This window comes from Colletotrichum paranaense (assembly GCF_030867605.1).
Source record: "Colletotrichum paranaense strain IMI 384185 chromosome Unknown Scaffold_3.1, whole genome shotgun sequence".
Lineage (NCBI taxonomy): Eukaryota > Fungi > Ascomycota > Sordariomycetes > Glomerellales > Glomerellaceae > Colletotrichum > Colletotrichum paranaense.
Genome location: NW_026848961.1, coordinates 2231549 through 2258502, shown reverse-complemented (window position 1 = coordinate 2258502; position 26954 = coordinate 2231549). Strand labels below are relative to the sequence as shown.

The 26954-nt window shown below is 52.8% G+C and overlaps 13 protein-coding genes across 13 annotated transcripts; 8 read left to right on the top strand and 5 right to left on the bottom strand.

Annotated features, from left to right (window-relative positions):
• Nucleotides 1-10: 10 nt before the first annotated feature.
• CPAR01_04319 (amino acid permease) lies at nucleotides 11-1878 on the top strand (the record flags this gene model as incomplete). Its single annotated transcript, XM_060488600.1, has 5 exons — nucleotides 11-273; nucleotides 360-436; nucleotides 494-769; nucleotides 834-1002; nucleotides 1074-1878. 5 exons carry the CDS (start codon nucleotides 11-13, stop codon nucleotides 1876-1878), a joined length of 1590 nt encoding a protein of 529 aa, XP_060352806.1.
• A 492-nt stretch (nucleotides 1879-2370) lies between these two features.
• CPAR01_04318 (homogentisate 1,2-dioxygenase) lies at nucleotides 2371-3776 on the bottom strand (the record flags this gene model as incomplete). Its single annotated transcript, XM_060488599.1, has 2 exons — nucleotides 2371-3628; nucleotides 3709-3776. 2 exons carry the CDS (start codon nucleotides 3774-3776, stop codon nucleotides 2371-2373), a joined length of 1326 nt encoding a protein of 441 aa, XP_060352805.1.
• An 858-nt stretch (nucleotides 3777-4634) lies between these two features.
• CPAR01_04317 (fumarylacetoacetase) lies at nucleotides 4635-6019 on the bottom strand (the record flags this gene model as incomplete). Its single annotated transcript, XM_060488598.1, has 2 exons — nucleotides 4635-4978; nucleotides 5077-6019. 2 exons carry the CDS (start codon nucleotides 6017-6019, stop codon nucleotides 4635-4637), a joined length of 1287 nt encoding a protein of 428 aa, XP_060352804.1.
• A 446-nt stretch (nucleotides 6020-6465) lies between these two features.
• On the top strand, nucleotides 6466-6866 carry CPAR01_04316 (stress responsive A/B barrel domain-containing protein; the record flags this gene model as incomplete). Its single annotated transcript, XM_060488597.1, has 2 exons — nucleotides 6466-6570; nucleotides 6660-6866. 2 exons carry the CDS (start codon nucleotides 6466-6468, stop codon nucleotides 6864-6866), a joined length of 312 nt encoding a protein of 103 aa, XP_060352803.1.
• A 1377-nt stretch (nucleotides 6867-8243) lies between these two features.
• On the top strand, nucleotides 8244-9908 carry CPAR01_04315 (uncharacterized protein; the record flags this gene model as incomplete). The annotated part of the gene is made up of 3 exons (XM_060488596.1): nucleotides 8244-8930; nucleotides 8984-9299; nucleotides 9592-9908. 3 exons carry the CDS (start codon nucleotides 8244-8246, stop codon nucleotides 9906-9908), a joined length of 1320 nt encoding a protein of 439 aa, XP_060352802.1.
• A 308-nt stretch (nucleotides 9909-10216) lies between these two features.
• CPAR01_04314 (uncharacterized protein) lies at nucleotides 10217-12285 on the top strand (the record flags this gene model as incomplete). The annotated part of the gene is made up of 2 exons (XM_060488595.1): nucleotides 10217-10779; nucleotides 10878-12285. 2 exons carry the CDS (start codon nucleotides 10217-10219, stop codon nucleotides 12283-12285), a joined length of 1971 nt encoding a protein of 656 aa, XP_060352801.1.
• A 527-nt stretch (nucleotides 12286-12812) lies between these two features.
• On the bottom strand, nucleotides 12813-14486 carry CPAR01_04313 (cyclopropane-fatty-acyl-phospholipid synthase; the record flags this gene model as incomplete). Its single annotated transcript, XM_060488594.1, has 2 exons — nucleotides 12813-14237; nucleotides 14364-14486. 2 exons carry the CDS (start codon nucleotides 14484-14486, stop codon nucleotides 12813-12815), a joined length of 1548 nt encoding a protein of 515 aa, XP_060352800.1.
• Nucleotides 14487-15401: 915 nt separating this feature from the next.
• Nucleotides 15402-15806, top strand: CPAR01_04312 (uncharacterized protein; the record flags this gene model as incomplete). Its single annotated transcript, XM_060488593.1, has 1 exon — nucleotides 15402-15806. One exon carries the CDS (start codon nucleotides 15402-15404, stop codon nucleotides 15804-15806), a length of 405 nt encoding a protein of 134 aa, XP_060352799.1.
• A 169-nt stretch (nucleotides 15807-15975) lies between these two features.
• CPAR01_04311 (threonine dehydratase catabolic) lies at nucleotides 15976-16983 on the top strand (the record flags this gene model as incomplete). The annotated part of the gene is made up of 1 exon (XM_060488592.1): nucleotides 15976-16983. One exon carries the CDS (start codon nucleotides 15976-15978, stop codon nucleotides 16981-16983), a length of 1008 nt encoding a protein of 335 aa, XP_060352798.1.
• Nucleotides 16984-17314: 331 nt separating this feature from the next.
• CPAR01_04310 (uncharacterized protein) lies at nucleotides 17315-18757 on the bottom strand (the record flags this gene model as incomplete). The annotated part of the gene is made up of 2 exons (XM_060488591.1): nucleotides 17315-17768; nucleotides 17832-18757. 2 exons carry the CDS (start codon nucleotides 18755-18757, stop codon nucleotides 17315-17317), a joined length of 1380 nt encoding a protein of 459 aa, XP_060352797.1.
• Nucleotides 18758-19009: 252 nt separating this feature from the next.
• Nucleotides 19010-19408, top strand: CPAR01_04309 (uncharacterized protein; the record flags this gene model as incomplete). Its single annotated transcript, XM_060488590.1, has 1 exon — nucleotides 19010-19408. The coding sequence occupies one exon, from the start codon at nucleotides 19010-19012 to the stop codon at nucleotides 19406-19408; it is 399 nt and encodes a 132-aa protein (XP_060352796.1).
• A 1494-nt stretch (nucleotides 19409-20902) lies between these two features.
• On the bottom strand, nucleotides 20903-22312 carry CPAR01_04308 (RTA1 domain-containing protein; the record flags this gene model as incomplete). The annotated part of the gene is made up of 4 exons (XM_060488589.1): nucleotides 20903-21310; nucleotides 21440-21813; nucleotides 21894-22029; nucleotides 22088-22312. The coding sequence occupies 4 exons, from the start codon at nucleotides 22310-22312 to the stop codon at nucleotides 20903-20905; spliced, it is 1143 nt and encodes a 380-aa protein (XP_060352795.1).
• Nucleotides 22313-23799: 1487 nt separating this feature from the next.
• CPAR01_04307 (ion transporter) lies at nucleotides 23800-26190 on the top strand (the record flags this gene model as incomplete). Its single annotated transcript, XM_060488588.1, has 4 exons — nucleotides 23800-23936; nucleotides 24066-24200; nucleotides 24298-25124; nucleotides 25184-26190. The coding sequence occupies 4 exons, from the start codon at nucleotides 23800-23802 to the stop codon at nucleotides 26188-26190; spliced, it is 2106 nt and encodes a 701-aa protein (XP_060352794.1).
• Between the last annotated feature and the right edge of the window lie 764 nt (nucleotides 26191-26954).

The following is a 26954-nucleotide window of genomic DNA, read 5'->3' as shown; positions in this document are numbered from 1 at the left end:
TTCAGACAGAATGGCTCGAAACTCCATCATGGATCAGAACGAAACAAAGACCGACGACCAGCTCAAGGCAGTTGATAGCATCCCCGGCTATCTAGTCCTTTCCGATGAAGAACGGCTCGCGCAACTCGGCCATCAGCAGGAGCTGAAGCGGCAATTCTCTCTGACAACCTTGGGGGCATTATGCCTATGTCTTATGGCAACATGGGAAGCACTTTCCACTGTCATTGCTCAAGCACTCGTGAATGGCGGTGCGCCATGCCTATTCTACAACTTGTGAGTTTATTTAACCACTCTATTCTGTGTCTGTCACGCAGTGGAGAACTTTCAAGTCGTCGAACATGGGTTGACAATCTGCTCAGTGTTCTTTCCTTTCTGTGCTCTGTGTGCATAGCATCATCTCTTGGCGAGATTGCGTCCATCTATCCTACTGCAGGAGGTAAGCTTCTCTGAAACCCTGGCCTCTACCTTCTCAAAGCTAATTACTCCATTCTAGGTCAGTATCATTGGGTCGCCGCCTTGTGTCCCCCTCGTAGCCGATCACTCGCAGCCTTCACGACCGGCTGGATCTCCGTGGGCGGCCTCATTGTCTTCTGTGCATCAGCGGCGTTTGCAGCTGGCCTGCAGACCCAGTCCTTGATTGTCATCAACGACGACTCTTACATACCGGCACGATGGCAGGGCATGTTGTTCTACTGGGCTGTGCTCCTATACTCAGCGGCGCTCAACATCTGGGGATCAAAGATGCTGCCCCACGCAAACATGATCTCAGGTGAGGAAGACAAGAAGAATAAACCTTAAATCAATTTACGCGAACCTTCGCTAACAATGCCAAGGTATTCTCCACGTTGTGGGCTTCATAGTCATACTGGTGGTTCTTGGCGTCATGGCTCCCAAAAATACCGCGTCCTTCGTCTTCACCGAAGTTGTCAATAGTAGCGGCTGGGAAAATGATGGAGTGTCGTGGCTCGTGGGCTTGATTAGCGCGGTGTATCCTTTCCTTGGGTAAGTTTCCTCTATAAACTATTTTTCCACCTAAGATCCCCTCAATGGGTTGCTGACTTGGTTCACAAAAGGTACGATGCTGCTTGTCACATGGCCGAGGAGATCCCCAACGCCCCACGTAATGTCCCCATTGCTATGGTTGGAAGCGTAACTGTGAATGGCCTGATGGGCTTCATTTACTGCACAGTCCTCCTGTTCTCGACAGGGTCACTGGAGTCCCTCTTGACTACACCAACTGGCTTCCCCTTCATGCAGATTTACCTCGATGTCACCAGATCTCGGGCTGGGGCGACAGTGCTCTCGCTCCTGGTGATCTTGATCGCAATTGCTGCAACAGTAGGCGGCATTACCTCCGCTTCCCGCACGCTCTGGGCCTTCGCTAGAGACAGAGCTGTTCCATTCGACTCGCATTTCAGTTACGTCAACAAGAAACTTCAGGTCCCAGTAACTTCAATAGTCTTTGTTACTGTGGCCCAGATCCTTCTCGGCTTTCTCTACTTGGCCAACACTACTGCTTTCAATGCAGTCTTATCTATGGCGATTATCGGCATCTATCTTTCCTACAGTATTCCTATTGCTTATATGTTGTTCGTCGGCAGGGGCAAGCTCACTCGCAAGGAGTACGGGCCTTTCAGGTTGGGCCCGGTTGTGGGTCCGGTCTTGAATGCGATCAGTCTTGTCTGGATGACTGTTGTCATCATTTTCAGCACGTTCCCTTCATCACAACCGGTCACTGCCCAAAACATGAACTATTCTACTGTTGTCATGGCAGGCTGGTTAGTCTTCGGTCTTGCTTATTATTTCATTCGAGGCCGGGCGAAGTTTGAGGTTCCAGTTGTAGTATCGGATATTGTGGAAGGAGTTCGGGACAATTGAGCGTTAAGGTCGGTCCAGGGAGCTGTCACCTCATGATTAATTACTGTCTTTTATACGGCCAATTTGTTTCAATCTTCTGCGCTACTATCAAAGCATCGTCGGAAGGATTGGCTTGGAGACCTCTGTAGTGCCGTACGTCCTTGGCCAACGTATATGTGTGTTCAATCGAGATTGGATTCTAGCCATGTACTCCCTTATCTGGTTGTAAGTATGGTGAAATACAGGCGCTTTCAGCTAGTATTATACGAAGCATAAGTGAATACATCACAACATCTTAGTGTTGAACAACTTCCAATCTGTTTCTCCAAAGGAAAGAGACTTAGAGCTCATGCGAACTAATAAAGGCACAAACAAGTGACGAGATCGCTTGAAAACACTTGCCTTACACAACGTATCGATGCAAGGTGCTATCTCCTCAACCTCTTGATACAATATGTTTCATATATAGTTGCCCTAATGATACGAATTCCAACCCGCTTATGACAGTACACATTACTCCGGCCTTTTGAAGTGGGACACCAGTCCCGTCCAACTATCTTCGCTGTATCCTTTCTGAACCTTCTGGCATGTCTCCAAGCCCCAATCCGTCACTCCAATCATCAGAGAGCTCTCAAACATGAAAGCCATACTTCCTTCGCCGATCTTCTGCGGCTTCAACTCGGCATGTGACGCCCTCTCAAACGTGCTAGCATCAGGGCCATGGGCAGACATGACGTTATGCAGACTTGCTCCAGCAGGCTGAAAGCCGCCACCAGTCTTTGCGTCATAGTCGCCGCAGATGAGGCCCATGAACTCAGACATGGTGTTTCGGTGGTACCATGGAGGGCGGAAGGTGTCTTCCTGCACAAGCCAACGAGGCGGGAAGATGACAAAGTCGGCCACAGCCGTGCCTGGGTGGTCTGACGGGCCAGTGAGAACCGTATAGATGGATGGATCCGGGTGGTCAAATGAGATGCTGCCTATGACGGAGAAGCGCCCAAGATCGTACTTGTATGGGTAATATTGTCCATGCCACGCCACAACATCGAATGGCGTGTGGTTCTGCGTTGCGATAAAGAAATCTCCGTTGAACTTATTGACAATTGACCACTGACTTGCGTCCTCATCAAAGGCTGCCGTCGGAACTTGGAAGTCCCGTGCGTTGGCCAAACAGTTGGAACCGATAGGGCCTAATTCCGGGAGTACAAAATGACCTTGGTAGAGCTCAAGGATGTATCCTCGGACTGGTCCGTTAGGTAGGTTGACTTGGTATCTGATACCGCGTGGAATGACGGCAATTTCGTTGGGACGAACTAGCAGGTTGCCCAGCTCGGTCTTGATGTCAAGCACACCATGCTGGAGGACAATCAACATATCTCCGTCAGAAGAGTACATGGCCATGTTGGAATCCATGCTTCGACCAGCAGCAAAAATGAAGATCCCGAGACCCGTCTTCATGCTGGGATCCCCGGCACCACCGACTGGTCTGAGGCCGCTGATCCAATCTGTCTCATTGTTGATGTCAAACGGATCCCAGCGCAACTGATTCGGGATTTGGTGAAGTTTGCCTCCGGAGTCAGGTCTGTTCTGCCTCAACGGCTCGAACGTAGAGTGTGCGGCCGCTGGAATGATACGATAAAGCCAAGTCTGAAGGTTTTCATGACGAGGTGCTGTGAACGCAGTGCCGGATAGCTTCTCGGCATACAAGCCGTATGGCGCTTTTTGTGGAGAATTGGCACCGATAGGAAGAGCCCCTTTGATCGCTTCTGATCTAGATGATTGTTGGTCAACACCAGGTTGACGAAATAATGGAGTTCGGCACTAGTACTAATTCAAGAAGCCTGAACTTACTCATGAAGAGACCCAAATCCATTGAGATACTCGTACTTCTCCTCAGTGGAGAAATTGGTCACAGGCATGGTTGTATACTGGATGAGGAACGTAGTCCCGAAACACAGTTATAGTCGTGAAGATTGATAAGGTAGGCAATGAATGTATCTTGAAAGCATGCCTCAATTGTTTGGTATGAAACAGCGCTTATCATCTCCCTCGAATGCAAATCTTATGTAGTATAAGAAGCCTTGGTTATCTGCATGTTTGGGGTGGCACGTGTGATTGGGATGCGCACATTGGGACAGCACCGCTGCAGTCGAAGCGACCAACCCCGCGTTGCAGTGATCCGAAGGGAAAGGCAAATGAGACATGATGGAATCAATGCTACGGAACTAACTGTCACGGAAAATTACTTTCACTGCAAGATGCAGTGTTTGAAGTCAATTCGTGCGTCCACTCGGAACTGCGGAACACAAACGGTTCCGAATAAGTTGCGGCTCATGAACACGGCAACGTTCAGGGCGTGGACATCTAGAGGAGGGGAGATACGATTACATCAGATCTCAGCTAGACCTTGAGCTTCTATTAGCTAAGTGACTCAGCTGTTGCATAACGCGAAGGAAGCCCCAAGCCCGCCAAATGTCTGCAGTTGGGGAACAATGCAATAGCTCATTGGCCACCTTCTCGGAATGGACTCGTCATGCAGCCATAATTTTCGAAGTTCAGTTTCCCTTGATGACCAGTTTTGAAGAAAATACATCCAGTATTAGAATCTGCAAAATACCAGTTGGTTGTGCCTGACCATCACTGTTCGATAACAATGAGCAAGATATAGCATCTTAAACATCCGCACTTCCCAGCTGTGGTATTATGTGACTTTGATGGCATGATGTATTGACTATGTAACTCTAAAATCGCCAATTTTTCATAGGCCTCTCATTGCATTACATTGCAATTGGAGGCAGTATTTGGCCAACACACTCTCCAAATCCAACTAACTGACCATCCTGTTCGCCAGCCCAGCCTCGAATAACTACCGTATCGCCGTCTTGGATGAATTTCCGCTCTTGCCCGCCATTCAGCTTGATTGGGACTTTGCCTCCTTGAGATTGCTCCAGCAAGCTTCCCTGCGTCCCTGCTTGGTCCCCTGAAATGGTACCAGATCCGAGAAGGTCTCCAGCACGAAGATTACAGCCAGAGATTGAGTGATGAGCCACCATCTGCGGCCAGGACCAGAGAAGATTCTTGGCAGATGTGCGAGTAACAGTTGTTTCCTCGCCTTCTGAAGCTGCATCGTGTAGAAAAGCGTGCTTAGATTAGCCTGGTTTTTTTTCTAACGCAGCACATTTGCCATATGTGTATGGTAGTCGGTAGGTTTCAACTTACGAGCAAGAGTTACTTCTAACTTGATGTCAAGAACGTTGTCAGACCGATCTTCTTGGAGATACTTCTGCAATTGGGTTTCGTTTTCTAGCCCTTTTGTTCTGAATGGCTCGAGTGCGTCCGCAAGCACGACCCAGGCGCTAATCGTGGTTCCGAAGTTCTTCGCGTTGAACGGACCAAGGGGTACATATTCCCATTGCTGAATATCTCTTGCACTCCAGTCGTTCATCAAGACGTAGCCGAAGATGTGCTCGTCGGCATCTTTGACAGACACCGGGCTACCAAGGTCGTTCGGCTTGCTTATAAACATGCCCATCTCGAGTTCAATGTCGAGGCGCGCACATGGCCGGAACACGGGCTCGGTTGCGCCAGGGGCCGGCAGCGCCTGCCCCCAAGGCCGTCTAAGAGGAGTTCCAGAGACAACGACTGAGCTTGCACGACCGTGGTAGGCAACGGGCAAATGGCTGTAATTCGGCTGAAGGGCGTTGGCTGGTCCACGGAACAGAACACCGACGTTGTGAGCGTGGTTTCTGCCCGCAAAAAAGTCTGTGTAGTCTCCAATGGCGAACGGGAGGTGCATGGACACCTCAGAAATGGGCCTCAAAGCCGCCTTTTTGAGGGGTTCATTGTCCTTCAACACGTCTGGATGAGCTGTGTCGTTGAGAAATATGTCCTGAAGGTATGAACGGACGGCGCGATGCACCGGTCGGCCAAGCTCGGCAAAGGCATTTAGGGTGGGCTGTGAGAACGTTTTTGCATGCTCGGCAGACACATTTGCTGCTTTACTGAAACCTCCGCCCGTAGCAAAAGCATCAAGGTCGAGGATGTGTTCTCCGATGGCGATAGCGGGTCTGTGTAATTGCTTATCTTTGCTCGAAATCACCCCGAAAGGAATGTTCAGCAGCGAAAAGTGCGACCGGGGTGGGATGGGGAGCCAGGACTTCATCTTGCGCAATTAGACGTGGAAAGTCTCCAGCAATTCTGTTGAACGAATACCTTAGTAATTCGAGCTTGTTTGATCCCGCGTATTAACATGCTTCTATTTACATTTCCATGATTGCCCTGACAGCCATTGAAATGGTGGGTTCCGAGAATCCGAAATTTGGTTCCGACGGCTCGGAATGCAAACAACCCCCTCATTCAATCACGAATCTGCCGCTGCCGGCGGTTCAGGGATCTTCGGCAATGGAAGTTTCTCGGCTTCTGTGTTATCTGTCCGAGTGTAAAAACACCCGACAAGAAAGTCGATCTGCGGGAAGGTTGGGTCTGCCAAGTTCCAGTCTTAACGTCAGCTATTGATCGAATTACACGATAGTTACGACAACACAACGACACCAAATTGCCTCGTGACTTTTGATACTCTAGAAAACCCAAGTCATTAACTTCACGGAAATGTCTGAACAAATTACGCGAATCACTCTTTTCAAGATCCCAGACGAGGAGAATCAAAATAAAGTATTGTCGCTCTATCAGCAGATGCCCCAAAAGGCCTTGAAAGTGAGTATGCTGTTGTTTACGAGGTCAATTTCCATCTGGAAAGCACTGTTTCGATATTGTATCATGAGCTCTGAGCTTACCAGTTGTAGGATGGCAAGCCTTACATCATCTCAGTGAAGGCCGGCCTAGCTGTTGCTGATCAAAGGGCCCAAGGGTTCACGATTGCGGCTATCTCTACATTTTCATCAAAAGAAGACATGGATTACTATGACAACGGCTGCGCAGCACATCAAGAGCTGAAGGGAGTTGCTAAGGGTGCTCACCAGGGCTTTGCCATGGTATTTTTCAAGGGTTAAGTGACAAACAAACTCAGTTGCCATCAACTATAGCCTAGAAAATATTCAGTGATCCGAACTTTTACCATTGTGGCCGAGTTTCAAACAGATCAAAGGAGACCAATGACTTGTAGTCGTGTTCAGGTGTGATCTCAACCGAGAGTGTATTTCATGATCCCCTGCCTCCCGACGTATGTACAGTATATCTGATGGTATCATGTCACTTGAAGATGGAAGAGCGCAATGTGCATAAAAAGCTGAGAGCAACAATGCCATTCTTCTTAGATTATAATTAGAAGTTCAACTCCAAATCCATACAATGCCGTACAAGGACGGTGCGGAAAATGGCGACTAGGCTTTGTATACGTCGAATGAGATTTCTTCGGGGACTTCGACCAAGGAAATCATAATTGAATGCAACATGCATAATAACTCCAGCATATAACAAGAACGTAGAGTTCCGTCTCATTCAAATGAAACCTGCATCAAACTAAGATTCTCCGACAGTTACTCACTCACTCCTCATGCTTCCTCACTTCGATAGCCTAATGCACGCAAAGACATGCTCGGGTTTCTCCTGGAAGTCAATCTGCGTCATTTGTATTCAACTTTCTTAGAAAGTCATTAAGTACAGTTCCTTTGGACTGAAGGGAAGTTTCTCACTTACGCTTGAACAGCTGATGCCACTGGGTTCTCCATTGATGAGCGTCTTCTCTCAGCCGATCCAGAGTGGAGGCCAAAGTTGAACCACTTCAGTTGGTATCTCACCAAAAGCTTCCGCCAGCGTTGTAATTGCAGGGTGCATTTGCAAACCTTCTCAAACAAGACACCAACAGCTTTTCAGAGTCCTTGTTAGTGGTTACCCACGGATCTTGAGACATAGTCTTGATTGCTAGATCTGGCTGATTTTGGAGGCCTTATGGTTGGTGTCGGGCACTTATTCCATTCCAACAATGACGGTAGCCCCCAAGCAAACATGGCAAGGTGGCAAGCGCCTACTTGTTTCCAACAGCATGTTGGCTATCAGGATACGTGCCTCTCACTTTGCGCACGAATCACAGCCAGAACAAGATGTGGAGAAACTGAAGCCGCTCGTGCCTGCTCCCTCCAACGTCCATCTGCACAAAACGCCTCGCCATGGACATTGAAAGATTTGACCTAAGTTCTCCCAAGAGATACTACGACTCCTCGAGCATTACCTCCCGTCGCGTATCGATACACATACTTCTTGAGTTGTGTATACTTGGTTCGGCGCATCCCCTATTTTCCTCCTCACTCTGACATAGATAGAGCTTGCTCCTCAGCCCGGGCGTCTCGACATATTGATCATCGTTCCCCGGGTAGCCTCTCCGCCGTGTATTCGGATGGCAAGGACAAAACTCGATGGATCTGTCAAATATGCGCCTATCTATCTACGCCGTCTTATATGGAGGGCCAATGTTAGAGGACATCGAAACTGGCGAAGTCGTTAATCCTCCGGAATTGGAAGATTTCGGCGACTTGGAGGACAATTTGAGATGGCTCACAGAAGCCCGTTTACTTTGCGATCCTGACGACGAGTTTGGGAACCTCCTTCCAAACTACGCACAAAGGCTTATACATCAGTTGCCAGGATTTGACGATTTACCTCACACATGTGATATTCGGCCGAGATCTCAAGCTTCAGATATCGAGGTTCTTGTTGCTGAAGCAAATGAAGCGCTCAAGTTCCTCAGAGTTGACCCCGACGGTAGCAGACAGCGTATCAGTCTCCATCTTGACGAGGGGTACACATTTGATGACCGGATCTACGCTGTTGTCCACGCCGAATGCTTGGACATCGCTGAGCGAGTATTCGCGTCCTCAACGCTATCACATGTGCGAGATCTGCGTGGTTTGTGGACAACTCTAAGGTGGAGACAGAGCATCACTTCTAAATGCTCAGGCTCGTCGGGTTATTTTCTCCAAGCAAACCACACTCTCAGCCGCAACGACTATTATGTGCCTCAATCCACCGTGGCTGGTGAGCCAACCTGGGAGGAAGAAGATTTCTCCGGGTTGGATTGGCCTGGTCCTTATCCTTCTACTCTATCAAATCTATACTATGTAAGTGCAAGTCATGCTGTCTGCACCATCGCTTGTCATTGATATGTACATAGACTCTCACTAGTAGCCCCTTGGAAATCGAAGAGCTGACGAACTGCCTGCTCCAAAATCTACGCGTCTGCCGATCCAATGTCACTCGAACCAAAAAGGACACCATGCTTACCGACAACCTTTCCAAGCTACCGACCGAGATCCTCGATAACATTATCGCGGCTATGGGGCGTGACATGCCTCCCGAGTCATCCCACCAGTTACCCCAGAGATTATGGAAGGATCAACTCAAGGTAGGCTCCCGCGGTCTTCTACCCTGGCTGTGGGATATTGACCCAGCTTGTGTCGACGCAAAAGACTCTGAGCCCTGTCCTGGTGGTGAGTCCTTCGAATGGGACTGGAGCTGTTGGTTCGGCAGCTCAGTCGGGGCGTCGACTAAGGGGTTCTCCCAGATGTACCTGACACTATCAGGGCCACACCCGGTGTCAATGGTCCTCAAGGCAAACCAACTATGGCAGGGATTGGCTATGATATTGATTTAGCCCTTGTACCCGGTGATCTACACAACCGACGTCGCATATGGTAGCTGCTCGAAGAAATGTCCGTCGGTGATACATTGCCATGGCCGGCTAGACAACGCTGCCGCTATACCTGCTGGTCGCGCATGGAGACGCAACAGCAGGGCGTTCCCTTGTGCTGGGACAAGACTGGAAATATTTTGGCCCGTCCGATTTTGCTTCCTTGCCCGAATTTGGATACTCGGATATTCCAACAAATGAGGGCCATCCCATGTTCTTGAAGAGGCTTGGGGGTGGGGTATATATGAGACGCGGCAAGGCGAGACCTCAGTACTGGCAGCGATGTGGAGTGGAGAAGAAGCATGGTAACGAGACTGATGAGACTAAGCAGCAGGGCGATGCTGAGACTCCGCCAGCGACTGATGAAGAAATTTATGCCGTCCTTCGAAAGTTGGGATACCCAGTTTGACATGCCAGAGCAGTACGAGTAGATGCCTTGCCCTCGGCAGACGAGTGCGTGTTGAAATCCCTTTCGCGACAAATAGAGCACGTCTATTACTGGCTGAGGTGAACAACCAATAAAATCCCCCTAGTGTGATCCAACATGCATGATGCAGGCTGCCTCTCTGAACCACCTCTTCTTCAACACACTCATGCCCTTGGGAGCCTTTTAATCCTCGCTCAAACCTATCCGTCGTACAAAAGTGTTTAGTTTCAAGCAAAAGCCTAGTAAAGACAGGAGTTTATGTCTTCATTACACCGCCGTATAGCGCAAACATGTTCACTCACGCCCCCCTCAATGAAAGTCGCCGAGAAATCAGGCTCGTCAGAATCCGCCCCCCGCCCAACGAACAAGTCAGCGCCAAGAAGACGATCGCACTCGAAATCAAACACGCCTCGCTAGACGAGCCGGGACTGTCATACGCGGCACTCTCGTACGTGTGGGGGATCGCCACTGACACAACGTCGATTGAGATCGAAGGTGCCTCTTTCAGTGTCACCTCGAACCTTCATGCCGCGCTCCAGCAACTGCAAATAAACTCGGTCGACTCCTGGCTCTGGATAGACGCGCTCTGCATTGAGCAGGCTAACCTAGAGGAGAAAAACTGGCAGATCGGTACTATGCGGGATATCTTCAGCGGCGCCGACATGGTCTACGTGTGGTTGGGCCCCGGAACCGAAAACAGTGATTTAGCTATGGACTTTATTTCCCGGACTGGAACCACACTCAATAAGTACGACGCTGTAGACTTGAGGTCGAAATTCAGGGATAATCAAGAGGTCAAGTTATACATCCAAGAGCGCTTCTCTACCCAGGGCGAGGCAATCAATCCTACCGAGTCAATGACGACCATCGAGGAAGCTTATAGAACGACAGAAGACTCCACACCAAAGGAAAATCAGAGATCGAGGAAAGAGAATGCCTGATAAGATTTAGGCTGGCCGTATACGACATCTTCTGTGACTTTTTCGGACACCGTTCACGAGGAATAAGCGAGGCGATTCGTGATCTCCTTGACCGAGAGTACTGGCAACGCATCTGGATCATTCAAGAAGTAGTACTCGCGCGGAGCGCCTCTGTTGTAGTTGCTGGCAATAGAAGCGTCTTGTTGGATATTTTCGACGCTGCTCTCAGGATATTGTGGGATCATCGGGGTGCAGTCCATCTCGACCATCCATCCTGGACCAGGTTTACTTTACCGATATCAGGAGCGCTCAGAGGATTGAAGTCTCTGGGAGTGCGATACCAACGTCGACGAGGTGTTCGCGTAAGGCTGGAGAACATCTTATGGGAGCTGACCGTCGCCCCGGAGCGGCCTCATTACTCTGCCACGGACCCGAGAGATATTCTTTTCGGATTACTTGGCATACTCGAAGAAAACGAGAAACAAAGCTCCCGAGTAGACTACTCGCTTTCCAAGGAGGATGTATTTGTCAATATCACAACCACTATACTTGATTCTCCTGGTGGCGGGTCCTCCCGCTTTCGTCTCGATTCCACAGTCCCAGGAGACCGAAATGGGACGCTCCCAACATGGGTGCCAGACTGGCAAGTCATTGGCCAATATGGTGTGTCCACATGGCCGATCAGCTACAGCCATGAATTTGAAGCAGCCGCACAGAGAAAGCAGCGACGGAAAGCTTCTGACTGTCTGGTAATACAAGACGGCAGAACTAGCATACTCCAGGAAGGATGTTACGTCGATAAAGTCACGGAAGTGATGGCTCCTCCCGTATGGGAGCAGGTCGATGTCTACACTGCGCCCACGTTGAAAAGGCCCGATGACTGGTTCCTTTCGGTTATTGAATTCGCCGGTCTTGGGCCGGAGCCTGACCCTGAAGAAGACCACATTTGGCGTATACTAAGGCGCGCCGATTACCGGAAGATCAAGGACAATCATCGCTACACGATCACTGCGGAAGTCACCGACCTTTGGCGGAGAATCATGCGAGTCCAGTCTCTAGATGCGGCGACGTTGACCACAGAAGAGACGGTGTTCATTATTGCAGACACTCGAAGCCGCAACCCCTCGAGATCCCATGAATACATCAGTGTAACTGACGAGGTTCTAAGCTGGTTTGCGCAAGATGCGCGAAGATATTTGGGCGCGATCAACAGGAATCGCACGCTCTTCAAGACTGCAAAAGGGAGGGTTGGTCTCGGGCACGTTGGAGTCGAGGTAGACGATGTGGTGACGCTGATTTGGGGGGCATCTTGTCCCATTGTCTTGAAGGAACGGTCTGAAGGGCACTTTTACTTCGGGGGGGACGCATACCTAGACGGCATGATGTTCGGTGAATTCCTTGAGACTGAGCCCGCAGAGGTGGAGTTTAGGATATTTTGATGGGAGGTGCCAGCTGAGCGCATACATATCAACACTGACAACGCAACACGAGACAGGTAGCAACATCAACTTGTAACTTTTTGTCTCATTAACATCAACAACATGTCGACATTCGTGAACATCTTTCCTCCCCTATATCTAAGGAGCCCGGTAACGAAACCGGGACTCTAGCACTGGAGCACTGTGGGAGGGTTCAGAACCATCCCGCGCGTCTCTTTCTCTCTCTCTATCTAGCCTGTGTATGGGATCAAAAACTTTTATAATAAAGCCCCGACCTCCAAAATATGACAACGTAAAAGCCCGTTCTCCTCCACCCCGCCCCATCTTCTTGTTTTGCCATCCCTCGGCCCCAGGAGCCAGATGAGAGAAAAGATAGAAAAACCTTGGTCGGGTCGCCGCGGGAGGACAAAAGGGGAGGGGGAGGAAAATCATTCATTTCCATTCATGGACACATACAGCCATTTTCCTCACACTCTTACACTCTCACATATAAAAAAAGTGGAGGGTGCGTCGCGTGATTTCTGCAATTACGTCGACCGGGGGAAGACAGCCTTGCCAGCAGCCTTGGCGGCGGCGAGGGCGCCAGACAGGCCGAACTGGGAAGAGAAGCCGTCGATGCGGTGGGTGGCGTTGAGGTTCTTGACGACGACCATCTGGAAGCAGGTGGCGCTGCCCTGGCGGGAGGCGATGACGGACCAGGCGAGGAAGAGCTCCCAGATGCGGTACCACTTCTGGCCGTACTTTGCGTGGACGGTCTCGGAGTTGCCGAGCCAGTTGCGGTACCAGCGCCAGAGGGTGCCAGAGTAGTGGACGCCGACGGTGTCGATGCTCTTGATCTCCCAGCCGGCGCTCTCGAGGCAGCCGACGTAGTTGGCGAGCGGGGTGGAGGCGTCGGCGCCGGGGAAGATGTGCTTGTTGAGGTAGAGACCCCAGATGAAGTCCTCGTACTGCCAGGCCTTGCGGAGACCGGAGAGCTGGACGTACATGGCGCCGTCGTCCTCGAGCATGTCGTAGCACTGGCGGAAGAAGGTGGTGAGTCTGCGGATACCGACGTGCTCGCCCATCTCGAGCTGGGAGATCTTGTTGAACTTCTTGGTGGGGATGTCGCGGTAGTCCATGCAGAGGATCTGGCTCTGGCTCTCGGGGATGCCGGCGCGGCGGAGGCCGTCGTTACCCCAGGCGGCCTGGTTGCTGGCGATGGTGGCACCGGTGACCTTGGCTCCGTAGTTGACACTGGCGAACTTGGCGAGGGTGCCCCATCCGCAGCCGATATCGAGCATGGTCTCGCCCTCCTTCAGGCCGAGCTTCTCGCAAACGACGGCCATCTTGTTGTCCTGCATCTCCTCGAGGGTCTCCTCGCGGCTGAGGTCGGAGAAGAGACCACTGGTGTAGACCATGCGGGGACCGAGGAAGTAGGAGTAGTGGTCGTTACCCTTGTCGTAGGTGGGCTTGATCTGGTCCTCATCCTGCTGGCGGGAGTGGAAGATGACATCGGGAGCGAACTCGAGGAAGATGAAGCGGAACAGGGAGTAGGTGAAGGCGAAGTTGGACCAGTCGTGGCGGTACTCGAGGGCGTCGAGGAGGTCGCCGTTGATGTCGACGAGGCCCTCGGTGTAGAGCTCAGCGAAAGTCTGAATAGGGATCTTGTTGCGGCCGCTGTACTGCTTGCGGTCCTCCTCGTTCTTGAAGGTGAGGTAGTGCTCGACGGGGCGGCCGGGGAGCTTGGCCTTGTCGTTGATGCGGGGAGAGAACCTTGAGGAGACAGTCCAGAAGGCGATCAGGAGGGGGACGACGAAGAGGATGAAGAAGAAGATGAAGGTCTTGAGACCGCCGCCGAAGATGCGGGTGACCCAGAGGGGGACACCAGCGAGGACAGCTCCGAGGATCCAGTTGGAGAAGGATTCATTGCCGGGGCCCTCGGCAGGCAGAGGAGGGTTGTTGATGGTGGGGTACTGGACAGGAGAAGGTCAGCTTTGGGTCATAGACGCAGGGAGACAAAAACAATTGAGCTTGTCTGTGATTGTTCGCAGTCGATTGAGCCAATACACGGGTTAGGGGTTTTGGTAGAAAGTCCTTACGTTGGTGGTCTTGACACCGCAGTCCTCGCCAGTGCTGAACGTGGAGGGCTTCGCGGCAGGGGTCGCGATGAAGGTGATGTCACCCTCAAGCTGCGCGCCGTCCTTGCGCTTTTCGTCAGCCATGATGGACGATGTAAGCTGATGGTGCTTTGTTAGAAGGGAAAGCTCCGCGGTTTCGATTTTTGTCGCGCGCAGCTTCGTTGTCTAACCGCGTATCGGGATACAAAGGAGGAAAGGTGGTTGGAGATGTAGTTGGAGACACCGCCTGTGGAAAAGGTGTGGACAGATTTAAAGCTGGAGCTGTTTCCGACGCGGGTCGCGACCACCAACAGAATTTGGGGGGCCCTGGGCCCTTTTCGGGGGGGCTACGGGGGCCTACGGGGGGTGGTAACGGGGTGGTTTACTTGGCTTCTAGCAGCGTTCCTGTCTTGGCCTAACCGCATTGTGTGTTTCTCGGACGCCGCTGGGTCCGCTTTTGTGGGCAATTTTATGCAGGGGCGCTGATAAAAGAGGGCAACGTCGCACACAACTGGCTGAAGTGGCCCTGGCAATCCCAAGGACCCCTGCGGGCAATGCACCGCCAAGTCAGTTGAGGCCACGAAGTCACCAACTGTCAGGAAAGAATTCACGAAAAAAAAGTCTTCACCGCCCGGAGGTCGGAGGGGTATATCGTATAGGTGGCTCTTCTGGCCTTTCTAGACCGTCCAATCCTCCAAGGTCTCGACATTCCCCAGATCTTGGTTGAGACTTTGATAGCCAACCACACACAGCGTTGCACAGAACGGTAGACCGCAGAACCTAACCATCCAATTTCACCCTTCCGGGTTGTGGGTTTAAATAGCCCGGGCCTTCAACAGGACCTATCCATGTTGCGTCTTGAAATGATGATGGCCACGTTGAGCCAATCAGACAATGTCAATTTGCGAAATCAGCCAGGCCAGAATGAGCGGTGATGGGATTCAATCATAAGGTAGCGAAATGACGCCTCATTGTAATTGTGCCGTTCAAATATGCATCTTGTTTTTTGCATGATAGTAAATGCTGAATCCGATTTCGGCCGAGAAATGGCACGAGCTCAGGGTCCAAGAACCTTATCTCAAGGTGCCCTGCCTTATCAATAGCCCAGATTGCTCCGGATCCGATCCGGAGTTCATCCGGGTTCCCGGGTCCCGGGACGGCGTTGGTGGATACATCTTAAAGCAATGTGGGCCCCACTGTTGCCGACACCGGTCGCACTCTAGCAACGACAAGTCCGGCCCGGTTCCGAGCCATCGTTACATTGCAGACGGTGCTGGGACTTTAGTCGGAAGGATCCAACGCCTCGCATCGCTAAAAGGTAAATGCCACCCAAGCCAATCAGGAATGCAGCCTTTTGAGTGGGTCGTCCGTCATCAACAGGGCGTACGGAGTACCTTAACAGATCCAAAGTCCCGTAGTCCCTGATTCGTACATCTCCAAGACGTCCTCAGAGTGTTCTATAAAGTACTTGCGTAGATACATCGTTTACAACCGGGTTTGGTTTTACGTCTTCAGCTCGGTCTACAGTACCATACTACCGTGGTCCAACATTTCCAATCGCTCAAATTCGAAATCTCCATCACCACACACCAACATGTCCCTCTCAATCCACGAAGTAGCAGCCAGCGCAGTCCAAGCCAGGTCCCGCATCGCCTCCCACATCTACACAACCCCCCTCCTCCCAGCCCGCACAACAGGCCGCGACGCCAACGCCCGCGTCCTCTTCAAAGCAGAAAACTTCCAACTCACAGGCTCCTTTAAACTCCGCGGCGCAACCTCCAAGATCTCCGCATCCCAAGCCACCGACTCCGACTCTCATAACAACAAACAAAAGCTCATCACAGCATCCTCAGGAAACCACGGCATCGGCGCCGCCCACGCAGCTCACGCCCTAAACCGCTCCCTCACCGTCGTCCTCCCAGAAACGGTCTTCCCCGCCAAACTCGCCAAAATCAAGTCCCTCGGCGCGACCGTCATCCTCCACGGCGCAGAAACAGGTCTCGCGGAGCAACACGCCCAACACCTCGCCGCCTCGGAGGGTTACACCTACATCTCACCCTACAACGACCCCCTCGTCGTCGCAGGCCAGGGCACAATCGCTCTCGAGATCCTAGAACAGTGCGCCGCGCAGGGAATCCGCCCGCTCGACAACATTTTCATCGCCATGGGCGGCGGGGGACTCATCAGCGGCATCGGGTCCGTTCTCAAGGCATTTGCTCCGCACGTGAGAATCTACGGCGTCGCGGCGACGAATTCGCAGGCTCTTGCGGAGTCTATCCGTGCCGGGAAGGTTGTGGAGACGGAGCATTTGCCTACGCTTGCTGAGGCGGTGGCGGGCGGGATGGACGAGGACTCGATTACGCTGCCGCTTGCGAGGGAAGTGGTGGATCGAGTTGTTGGTTGTAGCGAGGAGGAAATTGCGGACGCGATGAGGAGGATCGCGGTGGAGGAGAATATGGTTGTCGAGGGGGCTGCTGCGTTGGCGTTGGCAGGGTTTGAGAAGGTTAAGGAGGATGTTGAAGGCCAGACGAGTGTTATTTTGCTTTGTGGGGGAAACGTTGATCAGGGGGTTGTGAAGAAGATTGTATATGGGCTGGACTAGCAAGGGTAATTTGGATCTGGGCTGTGTAGACTCTATCTCTTTATAGCTGCTGAACTGCTTCATAGGCATGGTAAGTGTCGAGAGTTTTATAGAGCTAGGCTCAAGATAGCAGCCATGGGCTAGGCAGGACAGAGCCAACAACATGTTAGATTTCCAATAGAGAAATATCAAATGATGTGATACGAATTATTTACGTATTAGGAGCATCGCAACTCCGAGACTACCAGGGCCAATTTTGTCCCTCCTTGATGATGTCAAAATATATCCAAAACTCCCAGACACCAGAGCCTGACCGAACCAACCCACCCAAACCTCCTGACCTCATACCATCTTACATCCACATCAAATTCCGGCTCTGCCTCCGGTTCTGCTGCCACAACGGCCTCTCCTCAGATCCATCAGCCCGTTGGCCCGCATTCGTCGCCCCAGCGCCAGCGCCGTAAGGGCTCCCATCCGTACCCGAACTGGTCGCTCTGTGTCCCCCTTCACCCCCACGCCCAACAGCGTCATTATACCCTCTGGAAAACTCCTCCATCTCGCCGTGGTGCGTGAGCGGGGTGTCGTCCCCCGTCGACCGGGACGCGCCGGACGCAGAGGCGCCGCTGGCGGGGTTATATCCTCCGTGGGGGGCGGACGACGGCGGGCTGTTGGCGGATCGGCCTCCGCTGATGGAGGTGGTGTTGCCGTGGGCGCCTGGCATCATGGATGGGTGGCCGTAGCCTGCCTGGTCGAACATCACCTCGCCGCCGGGCACGGGTGTGAAGTCCTTTTGGTTGGTTTGGGGGCTGCGAAGAAGTTAGTTTCGTTGACTTGATGATTATGGTGTCATGGACAGGTTTTGGACTTACACATAAGTGGGACCTTTGCCAGCGCCAGGACCGAGACGCTTGTTGCCACGCTTGCGCTTGCGCATCCAGAGCGCTACTGAGACGAGGGCGACGAATACAGCGCAGCCGCCGATAACACCACCGATAATGCCCCCGTTACGTCTCAGTCCTGCCGCGGCAGCCTCGGCGTTTACTGGAGGAGCGCTGCTAGTGGCTGCTGGCGCAGACGAGGTTGATGACTCTGATGACGTTGTGGAGGTGGTTGAAGATGAGCTGGTCGTGGAGCTGGTGGTTGAGCTCGAAGAGCTTGAAGTCGTAGAAGAACTGCTCGACGAGCTTGAGCTGCTGGAGGAAGAGCTACTCGATGAAGCGGTCTCCTGTCTCGTGACGAGGCCTGAGATGTGCGTAATGGCCACCGTGGTGCTGAGTCCTGAAGCAGTAGCAGCAACAGTCGTACCCTGACTTGTCGTGCCGCATCCATACTGGTAAGCACCGCCATCGAAACTATTGCGGTAGCAGACATTGGAGCCCTGGCAAGTGAAGATGTACGGATCCGAAGCGGTTTGAGTGGGGCTGTTCTCGTCGACACAGCTCGTGTAGACACCCGTCGTACAGGCGGCGCCGTTCGGGCAGCAGCCGATGGCCGAGACGGAAGCGTCCATGGCGCAGTGGGAACCAGCAGAGCATGTCGCCGGCAGATTTGGGTCACCGCCGAGGTACCCGCAGACTGTATTGGTGCTGTCATCCTGCCTCCTCATGATACCCAGCCATGGCGCCGGTGTTGCCAGCGGCCAGCTACGGACGTCCAATGTGCGGTAGGCGATGTGAACTTGAGCATGTTCTGTTTGACGGGGGAGAGCGCCGGCTTCGGTCAGGGCGAAGATATTCGAGAGAAGCAGTATCGCGGCCGTGTGCGGTAGCCGCGCGAAGCAGTCGTTCAATAACATCTTGGTGTTGTAGGGAACTCTGCGAGACGACCTTTTTCTCCTAGCTCGGCCCTTCCTGGGACTTTCCTTCCTTTTCCCTGTTCCGAAAAATTACCTCCGCTGAAGACTAGGATGAGTTATGACGAGAGTTGTTGCTCAATGGTATCCATATAATTAACGACAGAGCAAAGAGACAAAAGAGACTAGGAGAAGGAGACGTGAAATCTAGAGTGATGAGTAAAGGAGTACTAGGATAGGCAAAAAAGGAAAAGAATGAGAAGGAAGAAACCGATGCTGATGGAGGATTGGGCGACGGAGTGTAATTTAGATCGGAACAGGGACCTCTGGAGGGTGGAGGAGGGGGGTGTTCATCCTCCGGGCCCCCGGGGGGCGACGCCAACGAGGCTGACGTTGATTGGGGAGCTGTGTTTCAAGGATCCTCCGATCGTGAGCATACTAAGATTCGACTCTCTCACTCGAGAAAAGAACGGAAGGGGGAGGGGCTGCCGGCCCCTCCTGGGCCCCAAATGCAACAAGAAAGCATGCCTTACCGTCGTACAACAGCCCGCAGATTCGCACCGCTCGGGGCGTTACCGGGGGTCTGAAGATCTCTTGGGATCATACATTGGGGTCTTTGGAGGGAAACGTTTCTGCCGTGTACCGTGGCGATGAGAGACAAGCGCCCGCCCGGGACCAGTCCGTGCGGATCTGAGAACCGCGCAGGCAGCAGAAAGGCGAGGGAGGCTCGGTACCGGTGAGAGTGCGAGGTGAGGCTAGTGAGTTCGAGCTACGGATGCTACGTAAGAAAAGATGGATTGGCAGACGGAAGCTAAGAAAAAGGGAAGCCAGGAACAGGCGGAAAGCTTTGGGAAACTTTTTTCGTTCGCAATTTGCTTCTACCCACCTACCGGCCGAGCGAGTCGCTCATGCTTTCGACTGGCCTGACCTGAGCTGGTCTGAGTATGATCCTGATTGCTTGATGGGGTGAACAATAAGACATGACGAGAAGCCCGGTTGTGGTTCGTGAAAGAGTGATCGTCCCGTCGGGCTCGTTCGCCGCTCGCTGTGTCCGGCTGCAGACTTCTGTGCATGGCTCCCGTGGCCTCTGCAGGAGGTGATACAGATCATACAGACACCAGACAGCAGCTGGCCCCCAAGATGCCAAAGCTGTTGTTTCTCCTCTAGTGGAGCTTTGAAGTTGTACCTTAGCAAGCTCTCCCTCTCTCTTTCTCGTCACCATTGTCTGGAACGATCTTGGGGGCAGCCGTTGGTCTTCCTTCCACGGCCCTTTGTTCTCTCGAGGGTTGCCCAACTTGTCAAACTTGCATGTTGGTTTGGCCGTTCAAGTCCAAGTAGACAGGGATGAGAGAATAAATGATGGAAGAAGTCATTCGATGGGGGATATTGAAGGAGTTGGGGACCCAACGGGGGGAAATGGAGCTGGATCGTTGGATCGTTGGAGGGAAGTGGGTTTGGGCCAGAGAGCAGGGGCCATTGAGGCGCGTTTGTCCTCGCTTGTTTCCACTGCCTCCACCAAGCCAGATCCTCCGGACATTACATCGCCTATTTGCACTGTTTTGGATAATGATATATGCAGTTTAATCACAGTAGCACAGTGTCTGCTGATCGCAGGCTGGCGGCAGTCATGGTGCTTTTTTTAACACGCGCTAATTCCCGCGCCAGGTGGATCCCCGTGGCGATGCTGTCGAATCGTCAAATCAGATACCTTCCACATTACCTAATCAGGGTCTTACGGTACGTACACACACCACGACATTTGAACTTGCCGCAGCAGCATCATCATCCAAACCTGAAGTGCGATGAACTTATCACAATCCCCCAAAGTCTTCACCTGCGATTATTCGCGCAAGAATCAGAGAACAGATGTGCCGACATACTGCACACGCAGTCCATTCCATTCATGCATGCATGTCAGAAGCAACGCTGTGTTGTTTCATGACGACATTCCCAAGAGTCCGATTGGTGTCAGCACGAACTAGGCACCTGAGGTAAGGTAAGAAGCTTGTTCTCGGACACATCAAAGGTCCATCTAAACTGCCAAAACGCCCGAGCTATTACGCTACACTGATTGTACACATGATGCCACAATTTAGGGCAAGGCAAGTAGGTACCTTGGCTCGGAACAGTGGCAGTCATGTTCCCCCTCTAAACATGATGGCTTCTCCTAGCGCCAGTCCTGTCATTGCTGTCATATTCATCCGCCGCCAACGGCCTCTCCTCCATAGCAACATAGTCACCCTCATCACTATCCACCTCCAGGCCCGCCGCCTTTAACTTCTTCTTCTGCTCCCTCGCCGCCTTCTTGGCCAGCTTGGACTCCCTCTTGGCAGCCTTCCTCTCCAGCTTCACCTGCTTCTTCTCCTGCCTCGACAGCCGAGGGAACTCGCTGTTGTCGCCCCTGAGCACGATACCCGGATGCACAGCGTTGAGCAGCACGAGCGCGAGCACCATCGGCAGTGCGTCGAGCCCGAACGCGTAGTTCTCGTTTGTCAGAATCGGGTTGTCCATGTTCGCCCCCGGTCCGAACTCGACCAACCGAAAGATGATCCGGATCTCCGCGAAGAATAAGTGTCAGCTCGGTCCGTTCATCCCGTCTTCTTGTCAAACATGTTCTGTCATACAGGGGTGGGGGGATAAGGAGGTGCAGGTTGCAAAGACAACTAAGAAAAGAAAAGAGCTCACAATGATGAGAACCAACACCACAAACATCACCAACACCATGGCCCCGATCCGTTTCAAGTTGAGGTTGAATCTCTGTGCCCGCCTCATCTTGACGTAGAAGCGACCCATGAGCCCACAAAAGACGACAATGAAAGCGAGCTGCAGCCCGCACCCAATCATGTACACCTGCTTGCCGGTCCGCAGGATGGGGTCGTCCGATGCGACCTCCGTATTGGACATCATCGCGCCGCCCGCCCCTTGCACCAGGAAGCAGACGACGTCCATGGTGACAAAGATTTTGGTGAGGGCCGTCGCTTTGATGCGGAACACGCGCTGGTCGGGCAGGACGAAGTAGACGAGTCTGGCGGAGAGCATGTAGGCGAATGCATTGATCCCTGGACGGCGTCAGCTTTCTAGCTTGGACTTTGGCTTCTCGTCACGCAGATGTGATACGGAGCCATGCAGTGAAACTAACATAGTGGAGCGAGTAGGAACAAGAGCTGCCCGCCAATCTGGTAACCAATCTGCTGTTGGTCCCTGGCGCCGAGGGACCGGAGAACGAAAGCTATCAGTTCCCACGACGCGCCGACGCAAAGAACCCAGCAGAATCTCTGTCTCGGCATTAGTTTTGGAAGCCATTGTGACTGGAGGACGAGCAGCATTGCGTACCTTTCTGTAAAGAATGGCTTGGGCAATGTGCGCTACAAACGACATGCCAAAGAGAACGGTAAACGCGACGTTGCCTCCAAAGCTGGGATCAAAGGCGTAGTACGAGTTGCAGGCGTCGATCGGGACGTGTCCGTACTTGCCCGGGACTGCCGTTGTGCATGATGGCAACGATTCGGACGAAGTTACGCTCGCGGTAGACGCACTGGTAGATGTTGGTGTAGCCATGGATTGTCTACAGTGATTTGCGTGTGTTGAAGCTTGTCATCTGAATCCGTCCGAACTCACGTCCGAAGTCGTAGATGTTATATCCAATTCCCCCAACAAAGCGTTTGCTCTCCGACATGGCAGGTATTCATCACGAAATGCAGAATGAGGCTCAGCTCTGGGACTTTAGTATTGGTTTTACTCGTCAAATACAGCGCCGCGCCGCGTCACTGAACGAAAAAAGCCCCCCGAATCCTTCGATAAGCTAGGCAGCCACCCCATTGGATTCGGGTAGAGCACCAAAGTCCCGGTTCGATGGGGCGCAAATGCCAAAGTGCTTAAGCTCAGCCAGCCTTATGACTGATAACGTTCCGCAAGTTGGCGGCTGGCTCATCCTCCACCGTGACGCGGCTCTGTTGAAGCTGCTGCATCTCTAGGGCTGAAGTAGGTACACGGCGAAGCTCAATACGTGCATAAGGCGCTTGATAGATACTAAGGTAGATGACGATCGATGTGTATGTAGATCGAAAGCAAAGACAAGCCTCTTTGGTGGGTACTTCTGAAAGCCTACTTGCCTATTCTGAAATTTCTCTGGCTCGCGAGTGGACGATTGGAAGCCAGGTGTGGCCTGGTGAGAGAAGGGTCCATCGCGAATGCCACGAAAACGTAACGTAAATGGAGGAATGGATGCCGTAATGAGCTTGGCATCGACTGCCGTTTGCGAATATGAGACATTCACTTGGCACTGTGAACTGCAGCAAGATCTTGGGTCATGTCCCCATTACGTGGGTTCGTATGAAGAAAGATCTCACTGTGAGACTCCAAAGAAATGAAGCCATTGACAAGCTCAAGCGGTTATCGTCACAAAATGTGTGATGTTCCTGGCGCATCTTTTGTATTCTTAACATGGAAGGAAGCCGCTGACCTAAGGGACTGAGGTACTATGTACTGACGCTAGACTCAAACAGACGGAAACACCTGCACGGGCCAATGGCAGTCGGTTGATCCGACCCCGCGCAGGTCTCCACCAAAGTTCCTCGTTTCCAGTAAAAACAGGGTCCACTTTACCCCTGTTCTGCGCCGCAAAGACCTCCCGTTGCACTCCACTTTGGCACTGGTTGGAGACGGGAAGCTCAGCTATCTTCGTCCTCGGCCGACCGCTTCTCAGCATCCTGTTTTTTCTCTCTCTCTCTGTTGACCGCCTCCGTCTCGCGCTTTGCACCGTGGCTGAGTTGGGATCTTCCGCTTGCTGCTGCATGTCGTTGCCGTTGCTCGTTTGCTTCCGCAGCTGCAAGTGATAAATTACGCGGCATATCTTCCCGAGTACCTGATAACCAGATCAACCAGAGCGTGCTGACCGCTTGGCGACCCTGAATTGCTGACCACCGCAAAAAAGGAGGCATCTTTTCTCACGGCTACCCCCATTGGCCAATCCGAGTTGCGTTCCTCTGCTGCAGGATCGCATTGCATACACACGAAAGAAAGGCACCGAGTAAGCACCAGCCAAGATGCCTATCCGCGTCAAGTCCAAGAAAATGCCAAAGTCCCGGGACATGAGCCCCGTGTCCATGCACTTTGACACGTTTGAGCTGCCCGACATTGACACGGACGATACCTTCCGCGAGGTCGTCAAGAAGCTCTCAGTGTAAGTTTTGCGCCCCTTCGTCTCATAGGCATTTCCCCCGTTGAGAGCCGCGATGCTCTCCCACCGCCCGCCGCCCCTAGACGGAAAACGGTTGACCGAGTTTTTGCTGACTTGACGGATCCGGTCTAGATACTTCACCGATGTCATTGTTCTGCCGAGCACCTTTGAGCAGCTGCGTACCACCCAGGCCGGTGAGCCGTTGCGAGTCTTGGTCGATCACTTGAATGCGACCTGCACCAACCGGGCCATCGTCAACGCCCTGCTGTAAGTCAATCTCCCATGCCTCTCATTTACTGTATTCTCCCAAGAGGGTGAAGCGGTAAAACGACCGCACACCAGCTCAGTCTCTAACACATTCCAGCGCCCTAAAATGGCACTATGCGGTCGACGAGGCCGAGTCCAACAAAGGCCTCTGCGAAGCCCGCGCCAACGCCTGTGAGATTGTCGCTTGGCGCTTCCTCACCCGCCTCTCGGAGCGCGAGGCTGTCGATTTCTGCCTCTACGAGATCCCCGACCCCAAGGAGCCGGCCACACCGCCGCCCAACGCGGATCTCGAGAGCAATGAAAACTCCCCTCTGCTCTCCGGCGGCAGCTGGTCCAACCGCAGCGGCAGCCGCCGCGCCTCCGTCCGCCCGGGAAGCAGCGCCAAGCGCTACCAGCTCTTGTCCTCACTCTCCAGGCTCACCATGAGCATGCACGCCGACCAGGACGAGGAAGAGGAGGACGACCCGACCTCGCCCTTCACCAACCTCAACGCTCTCGAGATCGCCGCCGTCGCCGACGCCAAGCGCTTCCTCAGCCAGCACGTTGTGCAGAAGATTGTCACGGGCATCTGGAACGGCGACATCATCTTCTGGGACAGCCTCTCGGTCCACGCCGAGAAGAAGCCCCGCTTCTACAACGCCCACACGACCGACATCTTTTCCCGCCTGCGCGTGCCAAAGTACCTCAAGTTCTGGGAGGCCTTCTTCTTCTTCATCTTCCTGTGCCTCTACTACTCCGTCCTCGTCACCCAGAACACCGAACGCATCACCCACAACGAAATCGTCCTGTACGTCTGGCTCGCTGCCTTCCTCTACGATGAGCTCAGCGAGTGGGCCGATGCCGGAACCATCTTCTATGCCACGGACATTTGGAACCTGTTTGACATGATCATGATAGGCATCGGTATCACCTTTGCCGTTCTGCGTAAACAAGCCCCTTCCCTCGTCATCTCCTCCCTACAACGAGCTAACACTTTATCACAGGCGTTATCGGTATTGCCAACCACGACATGAAGATGACCGACACTGCCTTCAACGTCTTCGCTCTGGAAGCTCTCTTCATGGTCCCGCGCGTGTTCTCCCTCCTCAGCTTGTCGCCCTACTGGGGAACCCTCATCCCGTGCCTGAAAGAAATGAGCAAGGATTTCATCAAGTTCATGGTCCTCGTCGTCATCATCTACCTCGGCTTCCTCACCACCTTCTCCCTCATTGGCCAGGACGCCTACACCTTTTCCCACATGACCATGATCCTCACAAAGATCTTCTTCGGCTCCTCCTACGTCGGCATCGAAATCATGGACGACATCGACAAGGTCTTTGGCCCCCCTCTCATGATCATGTTCATCATCCTCTCCTCCTTCCTCCTCATGGGCTCCCTGACCGGTATGCTCTCCAACTCCTTCTCCCGCGTAATCACCCACGCCCGCGAGGAGTACCTCTACGTCTACAGCGTCTACGTCCTCGAGGCCTCGACCAGCAACCGCCTCACCCACTTCTACCCGCCCTTCAACCTCATCGCCCTCGTCATCTTCCGCCCCCTCCGCCTCTTCCTCCCTTCAGACGACAAGTTTCGCCACAGCCGCATCATCCTCCTCAAGGCCACCCACCTCCCCATCGTCGGCATGATCCAGCTCTACGAGAGCATCCGCAGCCGCGTACACTCGGACGAGTACGCCGGCTTCAAGGGACCCCGAGGTCTCACCGGCGCCACGAAGCAGCGCTCCCTCGGTGTCTTCCAGGCGAACCGCCCGTCGTCGGGATACCGCGCGGGAGGAAGATCCCCGCGCCCCGCGGAGCGCGACAATCATCCCTCGTCGCACCACTCGTCGCGCCCGCAGACCCGCGCCGCGGAAGCCGACGACATGGACGCGCCGTCCGTGGTCGAGGTGCGCATCTCGGAGCTCACTGACAAGATTGATAAGCTCACTGCGCTCGTCGAGGCTCTGCAGTCGCAGACGCAGCCTGGTACCTCCCCCTCCGCCTCCTCTTGAAAGCTGGACTGCGATGGTCTATCCGTCTTGGTCTAGACAGGTAATGTTCGACCTTGCCCGAATTGGCCACTCTTCATCTTTGGCTTGATGTCAGGATAGTGTGTCTTATGCGCGCATGTGCGTCTGTGTATGTGTGTATGTGTCTCGTCGATCAGTGAGAATCTTGGTTGGATATATCTGCATTGCCCGGTGCATCTTCGGTGCTTGTCTTTCTGTTTTTGGTTTTTGTTTTCAGTTCGATGTGCATATGCATTTTGCTCTTTTCTGGATGAGATGAAAGTATGTGAGACCTGGGTGTAGTCATGCTGATGCTAATGTTTTCTCGTGATCATTGGACATCTTTTGAGTTGGTTGTTAGTTGGCCCTTGCAGTGATACGCGAGCAACTTGTTAATTTTGGGAGAATCATGTTTTGAGTAGCGCTGGTGTCGTAGTACGTTAGCGAATCAAATTTGGTCTTGCTATGATTTTACATCAATAACATGCATCTTCTTCTTAGACGTGACGTGCCAGAATCTAAATCTGGTTGCACTCAACATTTGCGGTATTAGCTTGCCTGTAAGCGGAGGCACGAAGGGAATTGCAGACAAATCTCCTTCGATTTTGAAGAAATGGGACCACTGGACACAATGAAGATAGATCGTAGTCCACCATGCAGAACCTTCTTCCCTGAGAAAAGCCTCGTTTTCCACCATTCCTGAAAAACCTCAAGTCCATGAATTCAAGAAGTGAGGTTCGAGAAACGGTATGGCGAAGCCACCCCCA